We start from the raw sequence: 25,158 nt of genomic DNA, 5'->3' as shown, positions 1-25,158 counted from the left end.
CCTTATCTCCATCCCCACTCCGCCCATCCACCCAGCACCCCACCTCATCCACCCAGCACCCCGCCCCATCCACCTAGCATCCCGCCCCATCCACCCAGCACCCCACAAAAAGAAAAAAAACTCATCCAACCAGCACCTCACCCCATCTACCGAGCACCCCGCTCTATCCACCCAGCACACTGTACATTACTGTTATACTGTACATTACTGTTATACTGTACATTACTGTCTTATAGGGACTTGTAAATACATTAGGAAGTGTGACAGCTTCCATGTACAGTACAGGCAGGGAGGATCTTGGGTAAGGTTCGTTTAACTTTAAGGTGAACTTTAGAGAGGTGAACATTGCAGCTGCTCACCTCACATTACCTGAGCTCTACAGGTGCTCCGACAACCTCATGAAGAAGGAAAAAAAGGACTGAATAAGTAGTGGGTTTTAGCGAAAGCCTGAAGTGTGGGCAGCGTGTCGGTCTTTAAATAGTTTCTCGGCACCAAACGTCCTCCTAAGAGGTTTGGACTTTAGAGCCAAACTGAACTAAGGCTTGTATGGGGGGGGGTCGAGTCGATGAGCCTCCCTCTAGAGTCTAGATCCTCTTTGAAGCTTGTATGGCATCCGCTGCTTCCTTTGTGCCAGAATTATTCATATAACTGGAAAATCTTTAGTTCAGTTAAAATAATCTAATGCAAACTTCTTAAATCGTTTTTTTTTGTTTTCTGCCATAAAAAAGACGAAGAAGGTAATACAGGCGTTGTCTGTCTAAACGAGGAGCAGCTTCGTCAAGGATAAAAGTAGGACAGGTGAGCGTGTCGAGTAAGTGAAAATAAGTTAACACTCACTGGACGGGACAGGTGGCTTTCACCACTCAATGTCTCTCCTAATATTTACCACGAACTGTTGGGCTACTAACACTATATTCCACAGACTGTTAACCGAACTGAATAGTACTGAGAACATCACTGTTTTTACCCATTATTACTATTATTATTTTTATTAGTATTATTATTGTTGTTGTTGTTGTTATTATTGTTATTATTATTATTAAGATAGTCTTCCAAAACCTGCCACTGAAACGGCATGATCTTGAAGACGTTTTATGGGAGTGTCGGGTCATTGTCGCAGAGTCCGGTGTGTGTGTGTGTAAGTAATCATTAGATGGAACTACATATGGATAAAAATATACCTGTAAAAATACTGACTGGAAATACTTCTTTCTTACGATTTCAGTTTTATATAAGAAAGCTTGATTTTGGGTTAGAAACGTAAAATATAAATGATGACAGAGGTTGGGATCACCTGAAGAATAAACCACCCTCGGTGCAACAAACGGAGGTGGCTTGTCCTCAGGGGAGCCAAATGTGGTGGATTTTAATACTTCCTTACATTGTACATTTTGGTTTGGTTTGGTTTAGTTATTCTTTGAAGACAAAAACTAATGCTCATGATAAAGAAGAAAAAAAAATTACAAGTAAAAATAGTAGGGGGTAAACGCTAACTTAACTTAACTTAAGCTATCTAATCCTATACTATCGTAACTCCCTCAGATAGTGTTACGGTGATTAATCCAGGTGAAAAATTTACATACATGGGTGAAATCCGTTCATATCCTTGTTTTTCCCGCACATTGCTTCACATCTTGACTGTTGTGGTGCGTTATCTTCCCTGTGTTGTTTTTGTCATTATGGTTATGATCAGTGAGAAGATTAGTGGACAAATGGAGTTAATGTAAGGCGTCATCTTTATCACGTCATCTTTACACTCGTCCTTCATCACGTCATCACACGTCATCTTTCATCATGTCATCACACACGTCATCTTTCTTCACGTCATCATACCCCTCATAATTCATCACGTCATCCTTCATCACGTCTTCACACTCGTCATCACATTCGTCGTCTTTCATCACGTCATCACACACGCCATCTTTCATCACGTCATCACACTCGCCATCCTTCATCACGTCATCACACTCGTCATCCTTCATCACGTCATCACACTTGTCATCCTTCATCACGTCATCACACTCGTCATCCTTCATCACGTCATCACACTCGTCACCCTTCATCACGTCATCACACTCGTCATTCTTCATCACGTCATCACACACGCCATCCTTCATCACGTCATCACACTCGTCATCCTTCATCACGTCATCACACACGCCATCCTTCATCACGTCATCACACTCGTCATCCTTCATCACGTCATCCTTCATCACGTCTTCACACTCGTCATCCTTCATCACGTCATCACACTCGTCACCCTTTAGCTTCAATTTACGAATAATTTGTCAGATATGTTTTGTCCTTCAGATGACACACTGTTGTAAATAAGAAATATATGTCGTTAATGTTTGGATAATAAAAGTTGTATGGACGACTATATAAAGTTTGAAGTGAAAGCGGGTCACCTAAGTATGTATTGGGATCACCTGAAGCTTAACTCAGCTTATTTCAACTGATGATTAAATCTCCTAACACTGCCTGGAGGGATGGGGGAGCTCAGGTTAAGTCAGTGTTGAGGTAGTTAATCTTAAGGTAAAATAAGCTGAGGGGTTAATCTTCAGGTGATGTAAGTATTATATTATAGGGTATGGTATACAGTATATGTACACAGATAAAAGTTGTGTCCCCCCCCCCCTCCCCTCCCCCAGCGGTATGTCCTGAAACCCTGACGAAGAATTTGGGTAAAGTAGCAATGAAGCTTCAAGGTTCGATTCTGAACTGGAAATTTGACCAAAATAGATAGATAAGCTTATTGACTACAAAATTTGCAAATTACATTAAATAAACACTGTATATGCTTTATGGTCCACAAAGAATATAAACCCAAACCAATTTATACTGCCCATTCTGGGGTCACTAATCCTAAGGGGATAACTTAAATCTACTCTTAATTTTTAGGTCGCTGCCACCAGACCCCCTGGCATGTAGCTTGTTTAGGTAGCTGGCAGAGCGAGCCAGGCATTGGGTTGGGTTTTTCATTGACCAAATCGAGAGTGGGAAGAAGGGTGAAACATCATTCCTGACTTAACTAATTTATTCCTTATAAAACATACGGCATCCAGTCACAATACAAAAAGATTTGGCTTTCATCAGAAGAACCACTATTATGTTCATTACACTTCACGTCAGTATATGTCCTTCAGAAAAATAACTCCTATTATCATCTCCATTCTTCATAACAACCAATGACCTCCTTACCTCGGTCATTCCTTCTTGCCATAACACCCAACACATCAGACTGCACCACATGTTATATTATAGCACCACATCTCAGGTACACTCCACACCTACAAGTATGGAACTCCTCGGTATTCTTCAGGTACACATTCGAGGTACCTCGAATGTGTAGTGGTAGAGGGTGTGGGTGGTGGTACACTAGTGGTAGAGGGTGTGGGTGGTGGTATGCAAGTGGTATCTTAAACTTTTCTTTCAATGGAGAGATTTTGTGCCACTGGTGCAGTACCATAGGCACATATAAAATTATTCTGTGGTGTTACTGTGGTGTCCTTGACTGACGTTTCAAGTTATCGTGGTGGTTTCAGGTTTGCCTCACAGTTTGGTATGGGATATTTGTGTGTTAGGTGGGGGTGTCTCCTTACACTAATCATAAAAACAACACTAATCATAAAAACAACACTAATGATATTTATAATAATGATAAGAAAATAATAAGCAAGTATTACGGTATTAATGACTACCGCTGTAGAAATCAATGAGTCGTAGATCTCAGTATACAAGACCATACAGACGACACAAGTGAGGCCGCCGATGTTGACAGTCAGCAGGTGAGACGCTACATCTCACGCTTGGTTAAAGGTGTTCTTAGGAGTGTTAAGTTCTTATAGCGTCCAATCCGTTTTCAGGGATGGACTTAGAATAACAGTGGATTATGCGAAGGTTAGCCCCAGCGTATTTCACTTTAAAATTAATCGTCCCGGCACTAACGTAGCTTAACCTAACTTGATTAAACACTAATACTACCTGAGAATTATATTAGGTTAAGTTAGCATAAGAGTGTTTAATCTTAAGGTGAAATAAGCTCGTGAGCTAATTTTCATGGGATCCTTAGTAGATCGTGAGTGAAGCGAGTTGCATCCTTGGTTGGAGTTTGCAGTAGATGGCTCGAGGTGTGTGTGAGGGGGTCTTGGGGGGGGGGGCGGGGGTTCGGGTCTTGGTGTGTGTTCGTGTGGGGGGTGGGTCAGCAAGAACTGCTATACCACGGTTTTCTCTAGTTGGTTTTCTATAAATACTGAACTTAAAAGTGTTGCCTATTCTGTGTATCAGACAGTCTAGGAATGGCAATTTACAGTCTTGCGCTAATTCCACCGTGAATTTGATCGAGGGGGCTAAGTTGTTAAGTTGTAATCAAGACCCACAAGCCCAATAACCCAGCAAGACCCATCATTAGCTCAGTTGGGTCAATCTCTTATATACTATCTAAATGGTTAGTTTCTTTACTAAATCCCCTAGTTGGCAACATTTCTAACTCCAATATCAAGAATAATATGGATTTGGTTGATAAACTCAATAACTTACACATTAATTATGACACAACAATTGATCATGACTATAATATATTCACTAGTATACTACATAAAGTACAAGAACAAAATATACCACACAGAAAAATTAGGTCAAATAAGAATGAGCCAAGGTGGATGACCAGAAAACTTAAACATGACATAGGAATAAAGAAAGGAATATATAAGAAATTAAAGGGAGGGGAGGAGCAGCTCAGAAACAGGTATTATGAACTATCTAGGAATGTTAAGAAAAATGTAAGGAAAGCAAAGAGAGACTATGAAATCAAAATAGCAAGAGAATCCAAGGCGAATCCCAAGGGATTTTTCCAGGTATATAGGACAAAGGTCAAGGACAAAGTTGGGCCTTTAAAGTCAGGGAGGGGAAAATTGATAAATGGCAGTGAAGAAATAAGCAAAGCATTGAACAGCTACTTCTTATCAGTTTTCACAGAAGAAATTTGCGATGAAATTCCGGAGGTGGAACTGATATTTAAGGGAAAGGAAGAAGAGAAATTAAAGAATATCACTATCAGAAAAGAGGATGTTCTTAAGAAGATAAATAAACTAAAGAATACAAAATCCGCAGGGCCGGATGAAATTTTTCCTCGAGTCTTAAAAGAGTGTAGGGAACAGATTAGCGGACCCCTCGTAAACTTGTTTACAAAATCATTAGACACTGGAGTTGTGCCAGAGTTGTGGAAACAGGCAAATGTAGTACCCATATTCAAAAAGGGAGACAGAGCATCAGCTTCAAATTACCGGCCGATGAGTTTGACGTCAGTAGTGGGGAAATTTCTTGAATCATTTATAGCAGATAGCATCCGATTGCATCTAGAGAAAAGCAAATTAATCTACGACTCTCAACATGGGTTTACAAAGGGAAAATCTTGTCGAACAAATCTGCGAACGTTTTTTAGGAAAGTCTTCGAGGTAGTAGATAATGACGAAAATTACGATGTTATTTACTTTGACTTTAGCAAAGTATTTGACAGAGTACCGCATCAGAGGCTTCTGAGAAAAATTAAGGCTCATGGTATCGAGGGGAAAGTTTTAAATTGGATAAAATCATGGCTCACCGATAGAACGCAGAGGGTCAGCGTAGATGGTGTTAAATCTGAGTGGGGCTGTGTAACCAGTGGGGTTCCCCAGGGGTCAGTACTAGGCCCACTCTTGTTCATAATCTACATAAACGATTTAGATACTGGGATCAGCAGTGACATAAGCAAGTTTGCGGATGACACCAAAATAGGGCGGCAAATTAATTCAGGGCAGGATGCAAATGCATTACAGGAGGATCTAAATAAACTGCAGGGGTGGTCTGAAAAATGGCAAATGAAATTCAACACCAGCAAGTGCAGCGTACTTAATATTGGAAGAACAAATACTTATAATGTATACAGCCTTAACAACATCAACCTAGAGAAGTCGACTTGTGAAAGAGACCTAGGGGTACTTGTAAGCCCGGACCTACGGCCTAGAAAACAGTGCGTTAATGTTCGAAATAAGGCAAACAGAGTATTGGGTTTTATATCTAGAAGTGTAAGTAACAAGAGTGCAGAGGTCTTATTGCAACTATATCTTGCGCTAGTTAGGCCGCACCTCGATTATGCGGTTCAGTTCTGGTGCCCCTATTATAGAATGGATATAAATTCACTAGAGTCGGTGCAGCGAAGAATGACAAAAATGATTCCGGGACTTAGAAACCTTCCATATCAGGATAGGTTAAAGAAACTTAACTTGCATTCCCTAGAAAGACGAAGAGTGCGGGGAGATATGATAGAAGTATTTAAGTGGGTGAAAGGAGTCAATAAAGGGGATATAGATAAAGTTCTTATAATATCCGAGCAGGATAGGACTCGGAGCAACGGATTCAAGTTGGACAAGTTTAGGTTTAGGGGGGAGATAGGAAGGAACTGGTTCACAAATAGGGTGGTGGACGAGTGGAACAAGCTTAGCAACTTTGTAGTAATTGCGGGAACTCTGGAAAGTTTCAAAAGGAGGCTAGATAGATTCATGGATGATAGAGAGTGGTAGTAACTCTCGACAGGAGCTGCCATGCACAGGCCAACTGGCCTATTGCAGACTCCTTATTTTCTTATGTGTTCTTATGTTCTTATACATTCATTATTATTCTGCCCACCATAATAAAGTCAAACAGTCAGTATTTTCAACAATGTTTTTACGTGCCTTGAGAATTTGCAGTCCGGAATTCATTGATGAGGAATACAAATATATATATAATATTGGCTCAAACCTTAAATACCCTAGATCTTTCATAGACAAATTCCTAAACATTACTAAGAAAACTTCTTATAGAACTGATCCCAAGCCCACCCATGACCATAAGAATATCTTAATATTACCATTTCACAAAAATTTCTCACACATTCCTTCACAACTAAAAACCTGGAACGTCAATGTGGCATTTAAAAACTCATGTTCTGTTAAACAAATGTTAATCAAGAACTCCCCCAACAACACAATTGGTTGCATTTATAAAGTTCCTTGCAAGGAATGTAATATGTTTTACTTAGGCCAGACAGGTAAAGATCTTGCAACTAAAATTAAACAACACAAATACAGTGTTAGGACAGGCCAGGAATCCAATGCTCTGTTTGTTCATTTGAGGGATAACAAGCATTGCATTGACTGGGATAATGCCTCCTCAATATTACCATGTAATTCAATTGATAGTAGGAACATCATAGAATCTAGTCTTATTAAACATACCGAAGCATTCAACATGAATTTGAGTAATGGCATGTACAAGCTGGACAATTTTGTAATTAAGAAGATTTGTAACCAGGTGAGAAGGTCGGGTCACCTGACCATCTGACCTGACCACCAACCGTTGTGTGCTATTTAAAGATTAGTAGGGTCATTACCTAATACCTGACCATTGTGGACCTGGTCTCACCCTCCTCTGTATATATACACCTTGGTTTGTATTTCTCTTTAGTCTGTACTCACCCCTGAAGATGTGAATTACACGAAAGCGCTTGGGAACTTCGTGTTTTCTTCTTTCCTTGTGGTTATCAGCATATATATATATATATATATATATATATATATATATATATATATATATATATATATATATATATATATATATATATATATATATATATATATATATATATATATATACAGTATATATATATATATATATATATATATATATATATATATATATATATATATATATATTTTTTTTCCCCAGTATATACCGCTCCCCAAGGTAGCGCGGTGGTAGCGATTCCTGTTCACACTCAGAGGTCCAGGGTTCGATTACCGACGAATGAGGTATTGTTTGTATATGGAAGTCCGCGTGCTATATGGACTGTATATATATATATATATATATATATATATATATATATATATATATATATATATATATATATATATATATATTGATAAAACCACACGAGAAACGGAAATACTGGAGCATTAGCTTTCATCTTATTTCAAGACATCTTCAGAGGCAATTGAATTTACATTGACATTGATTGGAGTCATGAGTTATGAGGTGAAATAAGATTATTAGGGATTGAAGAAACATGGTGAAACTGAAATACAGTTGGAGTAGAAAGAATCTGGGCTCAACCAGATCGCTTCATCTTATCTAATGTTTTTGTTATCTTTTGTTTTGCTCCCTCTGGTCGTCAGACCTTCGTATTAGTATTGGTTTTTTTATATAGTGCTGCTTATTATACTTCATTTTTTTTGTGCTGCGATGGAGTTAGTGAGCCCTCCCAGGTCCTTGTGTGGCTGGGAAGGGAGTCACTTTTTTTTATTGCTAAGGTGTTAGTTCAATGTTAGTTGTATTAGTCTAAAGTACACTGTATGGAGAGGCCTGCCAGGTCCTTAGTGGAGCTAGTAGGTCACTCTCCTCTTTTATTCTCTCTATTAATGTTTTACGTGTATACATGTATTGGGGCAGGAGGTGGTTAAATTACTTTCTTCCTGGCTGATTTAAACAAACTGTGTTCTTGGAATTCTTCATTATCTATATTATTTATCCAGTTTTGGTAAGTTTCTGTGTTGAGTTCAGTCACTTTGTTCCAAATATTCGCGGCTTTGTTGTGTATTTCTACATTGGTTGCCAGGAGGTTTGCTCTCTTGTGTAGCTGTTCATTATTGATGTGGTCTGTATATTTTATGTTATATATAAATCTAAGGGCTATATTTTGTACTGTTTGTTACCTTTTAATGCTCGTTTTACTAAGGGTGTTCAATGGGATGGGTGGGTAGTCCATAATTGATTTGACAAGGGCTATATAAATCTTTCTTTTGTCATTTATGCTAAGGTTCTTAAAACGTTTTATTTTTTATAATCTTATTCTTGCCTGTCGTTCTTTATCTTTTAAGTATGTTATATATCCTCTTTTTGTTAGTTTTAATCCAAGCATTCTGCCTTTAGTGTTGTATAGGTATAGTTCCTGGTCGACTATTACAGGACTTGTTTTGATCTTGTCTATTGGTATTATCTTGAATTATATGTTCTTATTTGTCCTGATTTTCCATTTTTTTCTCAGTCATGAATGTTTTTTATCGCTATTGCCGTGTAGCGAGCCATAAATTGGGTTAATTTTCCTGGGTATGATAATATTTGAGTAATACCATCAGCAAACATTACATATTTGCTAAAGGGGGTGGGTTGAGGTGTGTCTGAGGTATAAATTGTACAGATATATAGTGTTGAAGAAAGGCATCCTCCTTGAGTATCCCACTCTCGAGATTAAACATAGTTCCCATAAAGTTTCCAATTTGAATTTGTGCTATACTATTATCTAAGTAGTCACACGATATTCTTAGCAAGTGTTTGTTAAGTCCCAATTTTAATATTTTATATTTTAAGCCCAAATGCCAAACTTTGTTGTCAAAAGCCTTAGAAACGTCCCTTAAATTCACCTTGCTTTTTGCTATTGCCATTATTTCCGTTATTGTAGCTATTGCAGTTAGGGTATTTCTATTGGGCATAAATCCATGTTGTCTATTGTTTGGTTTCCTCTGGTGTGTTAAAAAGGTTATAAATCTTGAATTTAAATTTTTCTTCAGTAGTTTCCCGGTAATTTATAATAATGATATTGGCCAGTAGTTAAATATTTCCTTATTGTCCTTACCTTCCTTGGGAATAAATATAATATTAGTGTATTTTAGTTTGTCTGGAAAGTAATCCGTTATTAAGCATGCGTTATAGATGTTCAATAATGTTTTAAAGACGTTTTCCGGTAGATTTATGATCATATTTCGTGTAATACCTGCGAGACCTGGGGCTTTTTCTTTAAATTTCCCCACACAGTGCATCATTTCTCCCATAGTTATTATTTGATTATTAGGTAGTAAGTTATAGTCTATACTGTATATTGCTTTGGAGTGATTCTATGTATTTGTCTTCCCATTTCATCTTCTATCCTTTCTTCATGTTCACTATCAAAATCTTCATTTTCCTCATCTGATATTTTAAAAACTTGTACCCATTCCCCTTTGAATGCTGACTCTTGTTCTTTTTCCTCGTACTGTTTTGTTCCATTATGGTCTTGAATGTATGATGTTTTTTGCTTTTTTATGCCCCATTTTCTTGTTTATGGAAGTCCAAAATGTTTTTGTGTCTTTAGTCATGTCAGCCGCCATTATAATATCATTCCATTTTTTGTTGTTTGCTTCCTTACCTGCGTCTCTTAATTTTATCTGTAGTGCTATCTGTGTCGTATATAGCCATCTGTTACTGCCGTGTCTTTCCATATATCTGTTTATTTCATTGTAATGGGTTTGGATTAATTTAACTTCTTCTGTTAGTCTGTTGTTGGGTAATATTCTAAAGTGTGAAGTAGGAGTGTGTTTGGTTGTAGATGTTTTTATTGCTGAGTACAGTCTCCATTTCTGAGTCTATGTCTTCTGTTGTTTTCCCTTGCAGGTAAATCGAATGGTGATTACCTAAGTCTTCTTTGTAGCTGTCCCAGTTTGTTTTACTCATTTTCAGTCTCTTTTTTATTGGTATCTGTATGGGGCTTGTTGACAGTGTTAGTTTAATTGGTAGATGGTTGCTGCCTGTGAGAGGTCCTTGTTTTATATGATAATTGAAAAAGGCTTTGTTTTTGGTTAAAAATTTAGTCTGAATTTACAGGGACTGAGAGATGTTCCCTTTTTTTTCGCCCCCCAGGCCCCGTTGTAGGTCGTTTAACCTGTGCCCGGGTGGGCTAATTCCCTAAAAAAAAATAATAAAAAATTACAAAGGGTGATCTTACATAACATCAGGTCAGGTCAATAACATAGGATCCACTAATCCACACACCACTTGTACCGCACACGAAAGAAGAGCTTATAAAAAGTGGGCGACGCAATAAGTCATGTCAAATCAGGTCAAAAACATGAGACCCACTATTAACCACTAATCATCCTTATTGGCTCGTTTTCTGAATTCCCTTTACATTCTCACAGAAGTTTCCTTTATTAATCGGTGAGCCTCTCTCATTACTCGCATTCTCTACTACAGGTAAATCAATGCCCACTTGTCTCTGTGCATGTCTTGAAAAGAAAGCAGAGTACGGTTGCACTCCAGTAGTAGTGTACACGCGGTGTTTAAAGCGCTTTGAGAAGGGTTATCTTTATACATGATTGCAAAGATGGATTTAAACGTTCGGTGCATTCTTTCAGTAATACTGTTACCTCAGGGATGGTAAGGCAATGCAAAATATGTTTTAATGTTGCTCATTCTACAAAATTCCTTAAACTGTGCAGCCGTAACCGCCCCCCCCCCTTCCATTATCTGCAATCACCAATCACTTCTTGGGTCGTCTTAGTATGTAGACTGTAGAGGGTAGAAATTAACAAATCTAGAGTAATGGTCAATGACTGTTAGCACTAACAGGTAATTTGACACCAGCATGCATGTCAATCAAGTCGACAGAAATTCGCTCTGGAGGTTTGGTAACTACTGGCATCCACCTCAAATGCTTTCAAAGCATTTTTAACCGTATGCCACTGATAAATAAATTTATGTAACATATTATTAGTTTTGTGCTGACCAACACTAAGGTTTATAGAATTCATTTCTCAAATCAAACTTGCTTCAACCAGAAGACTTTCTGTGACACATGTTGATTTATACACTTCTATACTGTTTTCCCAATCCATGGTATGATTATTGTTCCTAATATGAACGAAAAGTGTACTGCTTTCAGATGTAGTTCTAATATTATACTGGTGTTGTTTTATTCTAAGTTGTAATGCTTTCTGCTATGGTTTTGAGATGTTTGCAAATTTGTGACCCTGAATATATTGAAGAACTGCAAAACATTCAGTTCATTGCACAAAATCTTCGTTTTTTTTTACGGGGAATAGCCCACCTGGGCACAGGTCATTAAAATAGAAAAGAAAAAGATATTATTTACACCACGAAGATGCCGGAAAACCATTTTTTTGAAGTGAGACAGATTGTATGAGTATGGAAACACAGAAGAAGGCAGAGCATTCCACAGTTTGGCTGTGTGAGGAAAGAAGGATGCACTATAACGGGTTATTCTAGTGTGACCGACATCCACAGAGAAACGGTTGGCACCGCGGGCAAGACGAGTGTTCGTACGAGCCCACGGCCTTGCCGGCAGTACACAGGATGCCTAATCCATCGAACATTGCCCGTTAAAGTACCTGAAGAAGAGAGAGAGAGAGTGAAGCAACGTTGCGGCGAAGAGAAAGTGAAGAAAGATTATCAACTAAAGGGGGAGAGTCAATAAGACGAAATGCCTTTGATTCCACACTACCTAACAGTTGGACAGAAGAAGAGTCACCCCAGATAATGAGAGCAGTACTCCAAGTTAAGACGAATGAATCCCTTATAAACTTGAAGAAATTGCTCAGGAATGAAGTAACTACGGCATCTGTACAGCATTCCCAGCTTTCAGGAGGCAGCTTTAGCAATGTTGTGGATGTGTGGCTTCCATGACATTAGAGGAAATGGTGAGGCCTAGCATATTCATTTTAGAACTTGGCAGAATGAATGTGTCCTGAAATGTGATTGGTGGGAGATCATTTAATTTGGGAAGTGTAATTGGTAAATACTGATTTTATTACTATTGAATTTAACCAAGTTTCTACCTCCCCACTCGGAGATGCTGCACAGATCCGCATTGATAGATGAAATTATATCAGCTCTTGAAACAAATCTAATTTGAGAATTAGGGGGAAGTGAAAAATGTGAAGAATAGTGAAGAGTAGAATCATCAGCGTAAGAATGGATAGAATTAGTCGTAATGTGAAGTAAATCATCGATAAAAAGAAGGAAGAGAGTAGTTGAAAGAACAGAACCCTGTGGGACACCACTATTGGTAGAGAGAGCGAGAGAATCCATTAGAGGTAAGTTTAGAAACCAAAGACTTGTGTCATACCCTGTCAAATGCTTTGGAGATGTCGAGGGCCACGACGAAAATTTCCCCATAATCCCTAAGAGAGGATGACCAAAGATGGGTGCAGTAGGAGAGCAGATCACCAGTAGATCTCGCTTGGCAAAAGCCATACTGGTGATCCGACAAAAGAGAATGGCGTTTAAGGTGACGGAGAAAATGAGAGTTTAAGATAGTTTCGAAAATCTTAGAGAGGGATGAAGTTAAGGCAATGGGGCGACAGTTAGATGGATTGGAATGGTCACCCTTCTTCGGGATGGGCTGGACAAAGGCTAAGAAATCCCTTTATTGTATCACATTGAACACTTGAATTGTGTACCACAATAGATGTTGGACATTTTTCTAACTGTCTTCCCAATTATGTTCAACATCTTCAGTCACACCATTCAGCTGCTGATTGATGTCGATCCATGATAACTTGACATACAGTAGTAAGCAATACACAAACAAGGGTGCTATACACTGGTGGACCTGCGGGTCTTACGGAGCAGATGGACTTAACTTCTTTTCTCTGAGGGTTTGTAACCATGTTCTCTGATTTGGCTTCTCCTCCATGTTGACAAGCGTGTCCTAAAGTTTGGAACGACTGTGTTGACATCAGCAGTTGTAAGTTCATGTCCATCTTTTGTGGAGAGTAACGCTTATCTGGAATTTTGAGGAGCTTGAGCTCGTGATAAACTTGTCGCTCAGAGTAGGGAGAAGTGCTGACGAGCTGAGGATGGCGGGACGGTAGGCTGCCTGCTCTGGTTTACTCTCAGCTTCTTGAGTATTTACCACCCATACTGGCCACGGTTCTTATCATAATTAACGTCTGTCAAGGTGGAGCTTTTCTTATTAAGAAGACGTGTTAATGTTTAACCTGGCCGAGCAACCGAGTAGTTGTCCAGTAATGCCCTCTGCGTCTGCACCAGTTTGAGAGCCATGTTTATTTTTTTAATGTTTGTCCTGAAGAAAATTATCCCCTTTTAAGGGAATAACCCTTATTAAGTGTGCGGGAGACAATATACACTGTATTGGTATAAGGTATTGTGTCATTGTTGAGACGGCAGTGTAGGGCAGGTCACTGCTTGTGTACACGTGCGTGCGTGCGTGTGTGTGTGCGCGCGTGTGCGCGCGCCCCAGCCAGCCATCACTTGGTACAAATAAAGGTGTGGAGTTATTTTTAACTACAGCGAAGGTATAAGTAAGGGTATGGTATAACGGGTGTTGTAATGAGTATTTGTTTATTATTGATAACTTTTTGTAACTTCACAATATGTTCCTTTATCATCAGGAGCAGGGCTAAATGGAAGGCACAAACGCCGCAGCTGTGACACACTTTACTCATGCTACAGCAGCACCCAAGTGTTTCTGCTACACTTATTTATCACACATGAGGTCTTTCACCTGGCAGGATGAGAAAGATAATATTTATAACAATTTAGAGTAACTAAATAAGTATGAAATTTATCTTGTAGTGTAAACGTGTGTTAAAAATTAATATTAGTTATATGGTTTTAGCTCTGACACTATCATGATGGCCGAAGACTTGATGATACAGTATTAAGAGTGTGTTTGTTGTGTTGCAGGATGGTGTGTAAGTGATGGGGACGGCGGAGCAACAGAAGGAGCACTCAGGGGTGTCCGGGTCCTCAAGCCTGGAGTGTGGAGAGGAGGAGGTGGGGAGTGTGCGGCCCCCTGTGTCCCGTGGCTCATCCACTGGTGTGGCCGCTGCCGCCTCCAACACCAGCAGCGGGAGCGGTGCCTCTGGCAGCCGCCGCGGGAGAGCCTCCCCTACTAGTGCCTTGGGGCGTGTCCCGCTTACCAGACTCTGTGAAGAAAAACGTGCTAGACGTTGTCGCTTTTACCGAAATGGCGACCGTTGGTTTGGCGGGTCGGTGGTGGCGGTGGGCGGAGACAAGCACCGCTCGTGGGAGGCGCTGCTGGCTGACTTAACACGTGTGTTAGACCACCCGATACACCTCACAGCTGGGGTGCGTCACGTGTTTGCGCTAGATGGCACCCGCATAACTCAGCTTGACCAGATTGTTGAGGCCAGCGAGTACGTGGTGTCCTCTTCGGAAACATTAAAAAAACTGGATTACTCTCGCGCTCGTTTACCACAGTGGCGGGCTAACGCACGGCGCAACGAGGCACTACACGTAACACCGCGCACCGCGTACGCCTCCCCTGTGTCCACACCCGGCAGCGAGGCGCCCCCGAGCCTCATTGGTTCTACCATATCCAATGACTCACCCAAGGATTTCATCCGTCCTAAACTGGTGACGGTGATCCGTAACGGCGTGCGGCCCCGTAAGGCTGTGCGGATACTCCTAAATCGACGCACCGCCCGCAGCCTTGAGCAGGTACTCTCTGACATCACACACGCCATCAAGCTAGACACGGGAGCTGTCAGGAAGATCTTCACCCTCGACGGCAGACAGGTGAGTACACGGCTTTGTGTGTTTTTTGTTACCTTGTTCTTACCACTACACGTGTTGTGGTACAAGGTTGTTATACCACTACACGTGTTGTGGTACAAGGTTGGTGTACCACTACACTTGTTGTGGTACAAGGTTGTTATATCACTACACCTGTTGTGGTACAAGGCTGATATACCACTACACGTGCTGTGGTGCATGATATATATACCTGCGGGTGTTGGACAGCGTGTGACATGAACGCCCTGTAACATGAATACCAACACCCTCAAAACTCTATAATGCACTGATATTACGCCATTGTACCTATATAACTACCATAGGGGTGTACTCTCTCTCTCTTTCTCTCTCAGAGCAAGAGTGCGGTTATTAGGGCCATATTATCTTTTTAACTGGGCAGGATAGGGTAGTTGTGGCCATGTTCTCTCGTTAATTGGGCAGGATAGGGTGGTTCTCTTGTAAACTGGCCAGGGTAGGGTGGTTGGGGCCACATTCTCTTGTTAACTGGCCAAGGGTAGGGTGGTTGGGGCCACGTTATTTCGTTAACTGGCCAGGGTAGGGTGGTTGGGGCCACGTTCTCATGTTAACTGGCAAGGGTAGGGTGGTTGGGGCCACGTTCTCATGTTAACTGGCCAGGGTAGGGTGGTTGGGGCCACATTCTCTTGATAACTAGCCAGGGTAGGGTGGTTGGGGCCACATTCTCTTGTTAACTGGCCAGGGTAGGGTGGTTGGGGCCACGTTATTTTGTTAACCGGCCAGGGAACGATGGTTGGCCACGTTCTCATGTTAACTGGCCAGGTAGGGTGGTTGGCCACGTTTTCTTGTTAATTGGGAAAGGGTGGGTGGTTAGAGCCACGTTCTCTGTTAACTGGCCAGTAGGGTGGTTGGGGCCACGTTCTCTTGTTAACTGGCCAGGTAGGGCCACGTTCTCTTGTTAACTGGCCAGGTAGGGTGGTTGGGGCCACATTCTCTTGTTAACTGGCCAGGGTAGGGTGGTTGGCCACATTCTTGTTAACTGGCCAGGGTAGGGTGGTTAGCCACGTTATTTTGTTAACTGGCCAGGGTACGATGGTTGGGGCCACGTTCTCATGTTAACCTGGCCAGGTAGGGTGGTTAGCCACGCTTTGTTAACTGCTGGTTAGCCACGTTCTCTGTTAACCGGCCAGGTAGGGTGGTTGGGGCCACGTTCGTTAACCTGGCCGGGCGTAGGGTTGGGGCCACGTTCTTGTTAACTAGCCGGTAGGTAATGTTCTCTTGTTAACCGGGCCAAGGTAGCCACGTTCTCTTGTTAACTAGCCAAGGTAGGGCCACGTTCTCTTGTTAACTGGCCAGGGTAGGTGGTTGGGGCCACGTTCTTTTGTAAACTGCCAGGTTAGGCCATTCTCTTGTTAACTGGCCAGGTAGGTGGTTGGGCCACGTCGCTGTAGGGTGGTTAGGGCCACGTTCTCTTGTTAACTGGCCAGGGGAGGATGGTTGAGGCCATTTTTCTTTAACTGGCCAGGTAGGGTGGTTGGGGCCATGTTATCTTGTTAACTGCTGGATAGGGCCACGTTCTCTTGTTAACTGGCCAGGTAGGGTGATTGGGGCCATGCTCTCTTAACTGGCCAGGGTAGGTAGTTGGGGCCACTCTTAACTGGCCAGGGTAGGGTGTTGGGGCCATACTCTCTAACTGGCCAGGGTAGGTGGTTGGCCATACTTCTTAACTGGCCAGGTAGGGGCTGTAACATGCCTCTTAACTGCCAGTAGGGTGGTTGGGGCCATGCTCTAACTGGCCAGGTAGGGTAGTTGGGGGCCATACTCTTAACTGGCCAGGTAGGTGATTGGGGCCATGCTCTTAACTGGCCAGGTAGGTAGTTGGGGCCATACTCTTTAACTGGCCAGGTAGGGGTTGTTAAAATTGCTCTCTTAACTGGCCAGGGTAGGGTGATTGGGGCCATGCCTCTTACAAGCTGGAGGGTAGGTAGTTGGGGCCATACTCTCTTAACTGGCCAGGTAGGGTTGTTGGGGCCACTTCAACTGGCCAGGGGTAGGGTGGTTAGCCATACCTCAACTGGCCAGGTAGGTGTAGGGGCCATGCCTCTTAACTGGCCAGGGTAGGGTGGTTGGGCCATACTCTCTTAACTGGCCAGTAGGGTGTTTGGGGCCATGCCTCTCAACCGGCCAGGGTAGGGTGGTTGGGGCCATACTTCTTAACCGGCCAGGGTAGTGGTTGGGGCCATACCTCTTAACTGGCCAGTAGGGTGGTTGGGGCCATACTCTAACTGGCCAGGTAGGTGGCTGAGGCCATACTTAACTGGCCAGGTAGGGTTGTAAGGGCCATACTCTCTTAACTGGCCAGAGGTAGGTGGTTGGGGCCATACTCTTAACTGGCCAGGTTGGGTGGTTGGGGCCATACTCTTAACCTGCCAGGGTAGGGTGGTTGAGGCCATACTCTCCTGAACTGGCCAGGGTAGGGTTGTAGGGGCCATGCTCTCTTAACTGGCCAGGGTAGGGTGGTTGGGGCCATACTCTCTTAACTGGCCAGGGTAGGGGTTTAGGGGCCATGCTCTCTTAACTGGCCAGGGTAGGGTTGTTATACTTCTTAACTGGCCAGGTAGGTGGTTAAATACCCTACCTCTGAACTGGCCAGGGTAGGGTGGTTGGGGCCATACTCTCTTAACTGGCCGGGGGTAGGGTGGTTGGGGCCGCCTCTCTTAACTGGCCAGGTAGGTGGTTTGGGCCATACTCTCTTAACTGGCCAGGTAGGGTGGTTGGGTCCTCTCTTAACTGGCCAGGTAGGTGGTTGGGCCATACTCTCCTTAACTGGCCAGGTAGGGTGGTTGGGGCCACACTCTCTTAACTGGCCAGGGTAGGGTGGTTGGGGCCATACTCTCTTACTGGCCAGGGTAGGGTGGTTGGGGCCATACTCCTTAACTGGCCAGGGTAGGGTGGTTGGGCCATCCTCTTAACTGGCCAGGGTAGGGTGGTTGGGGCCATACCTCTTAACTGGCCAGGAGTGGGTGGTTGGGGCCATACTCTCTTAACTGCCCAGGGTAGGGTGGTTGGGGCCATACCTCTCTTAACTGGTCAGGGTAGGGTGGTTGGGGCCATACTCTCTCTTAACTGGCCAGGGTAGGGTGGTTGGGCCATACTCTCTTAACTGTGAGGTAGGGTGGTTGGGGCCATACTCTCTTAACTGGCCAGGGTAGGGTGTTGAGGGCCATTCTCTTAACTGGTAGGGTAGGTGGTTGGGGCCATACTCTCTTAACTGGCCAGGGTAGGGTGGTTGGGGCCATACTCTCTTTGGCCAGGTTAGGTGGTGGGGCCATACTCTTAACTGGTCAGGGTAGGGTTGTTGGGGGACCATCTCTTAACTGGTCAGGGTAGGGTGGTTGGGGCCATACTACCTCTTAACTGGCCAGGGTAGGGTGGTTAGAGGCCATACTCTCTTAACTGGTCGGGTAGGGTTGTTGGAGCCATACTCTCTTAACTGGTCAGGGTAGGTGGTTGGGGCCATACTCTCTTAACTGGCTGAGGGTAGGTGTTGAGCCATACTCTCTTAACTGGCCAGGGTAGTTTGGGCCGGGTAGAGTGGTTGAGGCCATACTCTCTTAACTGGCCAGGGTAGGGTGGTTGGGGCCATACTCTCTTAACTGGTCAGGTTAGGGTGGTTGGGGCCATACCTTTAACTGGCCAGAGTACGGGTGGTTGAGGGCCATACTCTCTTAACTGGTCAGGTTAGGGTGGTTGGGCATACTCTCTTAACTGGCCAGGGTAGGGTGGTTGAGGCCATACTCTCTTAACTGGCCGGGGTAGGAGTGGTTGGGGCCATACTCTCTTAACTGGTCCAGGTTAGGGTGGTGGGCCATCTCTTAACTGGCCGGGGTAGGGTGGTTGGGGCCATACTCTCTTAACTGGTCCAGGTTAGGGGTGGATTGAGACATACTCTCTTCAACTGGCCCGGGGTAAGTGGTTGGGGCCACTCTCTTAACTGGTCAGGTTAGGGTGGTTGGGGCCATACTCTCTTAACTGGCTAGGGTAGGGTGGTTGGGGCCATACTCTCCTAACTGGTCAGGGGAATTGTTAGGGTGGTTGAGGCCACCTCTTAACTGGTCAGGTTAAGGTGGTTGGGGCCATACTCTCTTAACTGGCCAGGGTAGATGGTTGGGGCCATACTCTCTTAACTGCCAGGTAGGGTGGTTGGGGCCATATATATGTAACTGAGTTCAGGTAGGGTGGTGAGCCATACTGTAACTGGCCAGGCCAAAATGTGAAACATACTCTCTTACGTCAAGAAAGTAATTTAGACATACTCTCTCTTTATCAGTTAGTATGTCTTCTTTCTTCAGCAACATCACGTGCGTCATCTCTTAATGTCTTGTGTGTGCTAAGCCCATGTATTATGGCATGCCACCTTCCTCCTCTTACACCATCACCCACACTCTCTTACCCATCATCACCACCACACCTCACCTCCATCACCACCACCCTCCCTCATACTCTCACCACCACACCACCCCTCATCCTCCTACCACCATCACCAGCACCTCCTCCTATCACACTCACCATCCTCACTCCTACACCACACCTTCATCCTCTACCACCATCATACCACCCCTCCTCACCACCACTCCTCCTACCACCATCACCATCCTCCTCCTACCTCCACCATCACCATCCTCCTCCTACCATCACCACCACCACCCTCTCCTATCATCACCATCCTCCACTCCTACCACCATCTCCCACCCTCCTCCTCCTACCACCACTACCTGCCACCACCTTCTCCTCCTACCACCATCATCACCTCCTCCTACCCACCATCATCACCACCCTCCTCCTCCTACATCACCACTACCCTCCTCCTCCTACCATCACCACACCTCCTCCTCTACATCATCACCACCTCCTCCTCCTACCACCTACATCACCCACCTCCTCCTCCTACCACCATCACCAACCTCCTCCTTACCACCACCATCACCATCCTGCATCATCACCTCATCCTGCATCTACCACCATCACCATCTCCTGCCATCATCACCTCCTCCTCCTTCATCACCCACTCACTCCTCCTCCTACCACCACCATCACCATCGTCCTCCTACCACCATCATCACCACCACTCATCCTCCTACCACCATCATCACCACCTCCTCCTCACTGTCATCACCACCACCTATCTATTACCACCACCTCCTCCCTCCTACCTCATCACCACTACCCACCCTCCTCCTCCTACAACCACCATCCTCCCACCATCATCACCATCCTCCTCTCCCTCTCCACCATCACCACCACCTTCATCTCCTACCACCCACCATCACCACCTCATCCTCACCCATCATCCTACCACCATCACCACGCTGTCCTCCTACCATCACCACCACCTTCATCACCCCTGCCACCAATATCACCACCACCTTCATCCTCCTACCCATCACCACCCCTCATCCTCCTACCATCACCATCACCTCACTCCTGCCACCAGTATCACCACCACCTTCGTCCTCCTACCACCATCACCACCACCTTCATCCTGCCTACCATCACCACACTCCTCATCATCATCACCACCAACACCACTCACCCTCACGTCCTCTGCCACCACCATCACCTCCTCCTGCACCAGTATCACCCCACCTCCGTCCCCTACCACCACCATCACCCTCCTCCTACCACCATCACCACCCACCCTCATCTACCTACCCATCACCGCCCCTCACCCACCTGCATCACCACCCTCCTCTGCATCACCATCACCTACCCACCATCACCACCCACTCTGCACCACCATCACACCACCTTCGTCACTCCTACCACCATCACCACCTTCGTCCTCCTACCACCACCATCACCACCACCCTCATCCTCCTGCCACCACCATCACCACCACTCCAGCTCCTACCCACCATCATCACCTCAACCGCTCCTCATCATCCTCACCACCATCACCACCACCCCTCATCATCCTACCACCATCACCCACCCCTCATCCTCCCACCTGCACCACCCGTCGCTCCTACCACCACCATCACCACCACCCTCATCCTCCTGCCACCATCACCCACCTCCAGCTCCTGCACCACCATCATCACCCACCACCCTCATCATCATCACTCACTCCACCACCATCACCTGCACCCTTCGTCCTCTTGCCATCCCCCACCCTCCGCTCATCACTGCAATGCACGCAACCGTCTCTGCATCACCACCCGCCTTCGTCTCCTGCCATCACCACCCTCATCCTCCTACCACCACCACCACCACCCTCATCCTGCAACCTGCATCACCACCACCACCTTCATCCCCTCCACCACCACCCACCACCCTCCTCCTGCACATCACCACCACCTTCATCCTCCTACTACCACCATCACCCACCCTCATCCTCCTACCACCATCACCACCACCCCTCCTCCTACCACCACCATCACCACCACCATCCTCACTCCTGCCACCACCATCCTGCACTCACCACCATCATCACCTCCTCGCTCCTCTACCACCATGCCACCACCACCAGCCCGTCATCACCACTCCCACCCTCCATCATCATCACCACCACCTGCATCGCCGCCCTCATCATCATCACCACCATCACCACTCGCTCGCCCATCACCTCATCACCGCCCACTCATCCTCACCCACCATCACCACCGCATTCGTCCTCCTGCCACCACCATCACCACCACCCATTCATCATCCTGCCACCATCACCGCCCCTCATCATCCTGCCACCACCATCACGCCTCCTCCTCCTCCTGCCACCATCACCCACCTGCATTTCATCCTACCTGCCATCACCACCCCTCCTCCTCCTGCCACCACCATCACCACCACCTTCCTCCTGCCACCACCATCACCACCCTCCTCCACTCCTCACCCACCACCATCACCACCACCCTCCTCCTACCACCACCATCACCCACCTCCTCCTCCTACCACCATCACCACCACCTCCTCCTCCTACCATACCACCTCCTCCTACCACCATCACCCACCACCTCCTCCTCCCACCACCATCACCACCTCATCATCCACTGTCATATTCTCCTACCATCACCGCCCATCATCTGCATCACTGCCACCATCACCACTCTCATAACTGCCACCTCGTCCTCCCACCATCACCCACACATCTCCCCTCCTACTGCCATCATCATCCCACCATCCCTCCCTCATCATCTGCCACCATCACGCCACCCGCTCTACCACCACCACTCCACTCATCACCTGTCACCACCATCACCACTCTCACTCCTCCTGCCACGCACACTACCACCATCATCTACCACCATCTACCCCTCATCTCCTACCACCATCACCACCCTCACTCCTCCTGTCACCATCACTGCCACCCTCCTCTGCCATCATCCTGCCCACCCTGCCACCACCATCACACTCGTCCTCCTGCACCATCACCACCGCTCATCTGCCACCACCTCGTCTCCTGCCACCTGCCATCACTACCACCTCATCACTACTGCTATCCACCACCACCTCATCCTGCCTATCACCTGCCACCCCATCCCTCCTGCCACCATCACGCCACCGTCATCCCGCCGCCCATCTTACCTCCACCTTCACCGCCCCATCATCATCCTGCACCGTCTGCCATCATCATCTCCACCGCCGTCATGACCTCATCATCCTGCCACCACTATCGCCACACTACTTCGTCCTCCTCTGCCTTCACCCGCCTCATCATCACTCCGCCACCACTATCACCCACTCCTCCCTACCACCATCACCGCACTCCATCCTACCACCACTATCACCACCACCTTCATCCTCCTACCACACATCACCACCACCTTCCTCCTACCTGCATCACCACACCTCCCTCCTCCTCCACCACCATCACACACCTTCGTCCTCCTACCACTCTCCATCTCCTACCACCACATCACCACCACCTTCATCCTCCCACCACCATCACCACCCTCCTCTGCCCATCCACCACCACCATCGTATACCCATCACCACCTCATCATCACCACCCTATCACCTCCTTCGCATCACCACCATCGCCCCTCACTCCTGCACCATCACCACCACCTTTATTACATCCGCCATCACCTGCACCCCCCGTCATCACCGCCATCGCCTCATCATCACTCCTGCCACCATCACCACCGCATTTCGTCCTCTCCACCATCGCCATCCTCATCCTGCCATCCTGCATTCGTCCTCGCCACCCACTTCCACACTCCATCTCTCCACCACCACCACTCGTCCTCCTGCCACTATCACCACCTTCGTCCTCCAGCCTGCATCACCCACCCTCCTCCACTCCTGCCACCACCATCTACCGCTTCATCACTCCCACCACCATCACCACCCTCATCCTCCTACCACCATCACCACCACCTTCATATACCTTCACCCACCCCTCCACCTACCCACCACCACCATCACCACCTTCATCCTCCACCACCTCACCGCCCCTCCTCCTCCTGCACCACCATCACACCACCTTCGTCCTCCTACCACCACGCCCTCCTCTGCTCCTGCCTGCCATCACCTCCGTCCCTCCCACCCACCATCCTCTCTACCACCATCGCCACCACCGTCCTCCTGCCACCATCACCACCATCATCCTGCCACCACTAATACGCAGCTTCGTCATCACCGCATCATTCATCATCATCCTCTACCACCATCACGCAACCGTCCACCTGCACCTTCACCACCTCCTCATCTGCCCACCATCACCACCACCTTCGTCATCCTCTACCACCTTCACCACTATCCTCACTCCTACCACCACCATCGCCACTCACTCCTCCTGCCACCATCACCTGCACTCATCACTCCTCACCCACCACTATCACCTGCATTACATCCTCCTGCCACCATCACCACCCTCCTCCTCCTACCCACCACACCACCACCTCCTTCATCCCACTACCATCACCACCCCCTCCATCACTCCTACCACCACCACCACCTTCGTCCTCCTACCACCATCCCCACCCTCCCCCTCCTACCACTATCACCTTCCTCCAACCTCCCACCTCCTCCTCCTACCACCACCTACCATCACCACTCATCCTGCATCACCACCTTCGTGCACCGCCTGCGTCACCGCTGTGTCCTGCCGCCGCGCGCATCATCATCTGCCATCACCTGCCGCAGCTTCGTCATCCCGGCCACCATCTACCACCCGCCATCATCCTGCCGCCGTCACCCTGCACCCTCGTCATCATGCCGCCTATCACCTGCAGCTTCATCGCTCCTACTGCATTCACCGCCCATCATCATCTCTGCACCTGCATCACCACCACCATTCGTCATCACCGCCATCTGCACCGCACTCCATCCCCACGCCACCACCATCACCACCACCTTCATCCTCCTACCTGTTCTTCCATCACTCCTCCTGCCCACCCACCCTATCACCACCACCTTCCGCGTGCTCACCACCTTCATCACCCTCCTCCTCTGCCACGCACTGCATCACCCACCACCTTCATCCCACTCCTGCCACCTTCACCACCCCATCATCCTCCTGCCACCACCATCGCCAGGCACTCATCGCTCCTGCCACCATCGCCACTTATCCTCCTCCTGCAACCACCATCACCCACCACCTTCGTCGCTCCTGCCGCATGCTGCCGCCATCTCCTGCCACGCAGCCATAGCCTCATCGCTCCTGCCCATTCATCGCCCACTCGCTCGCTCACCACCACATTCGTCGCTCCTGCAACCTTCGCCGCCCATCATCATCCTGCACCGCCATCCGCCAACCTCGCCATATCCTGCCACCACCATCTTGCCGCATTCGTCCCTCCTGCCGCATTAATCGCCGCTCATCATCACCGA

At 46.4% G+C, this 25,158-nt stretch overlaps 1 protein-coding gene across 1 annotated transcript in view; it reads left to right on the top strand.

Annotated features, from left to right (window-relative positions):
* Positions 1 to 25,158, top strand: part of LOC121878192 (neuronal migration protein doublecortin-like) — a 142,531-nt gene that overhangs the window by 37,143 nt on the left and 80,230 nt on the right. The window contains exon 2 of the mRNA XM_042384236.1: positions 14,500 to 15,354. Within this exon, the coding sequence (XP_042240170.1) occupies positions 14,515 to 15,354 (840 nt within the window). The 5' untranslated portion in view covers positions 14,500 to 14,514. The remainder of the gene's footprint in view (positions 1 to 14,499; positions 15,355 to 25,158) is intronic.

This window comes from Homarus americanus, unplaced genomic scaffold, assembly GCF_018991925.1.
Source record: "Homarus americanus isolate GMGI-L3 unplaced genomic scaffold, GMGI_Hamer_2.0 scaffold45562, whole genome shotgun sequence".
NCBI lineage: Eukaryota > Metazoa > Arthropoda > Malacostraca > Decapoda > Nephropidae > Homarus > Homarus americanus.
Note: the sequence above shows the minus strand (reverse complement) of the source record. Positions and strands in the feature narration are given on the sequence as shown.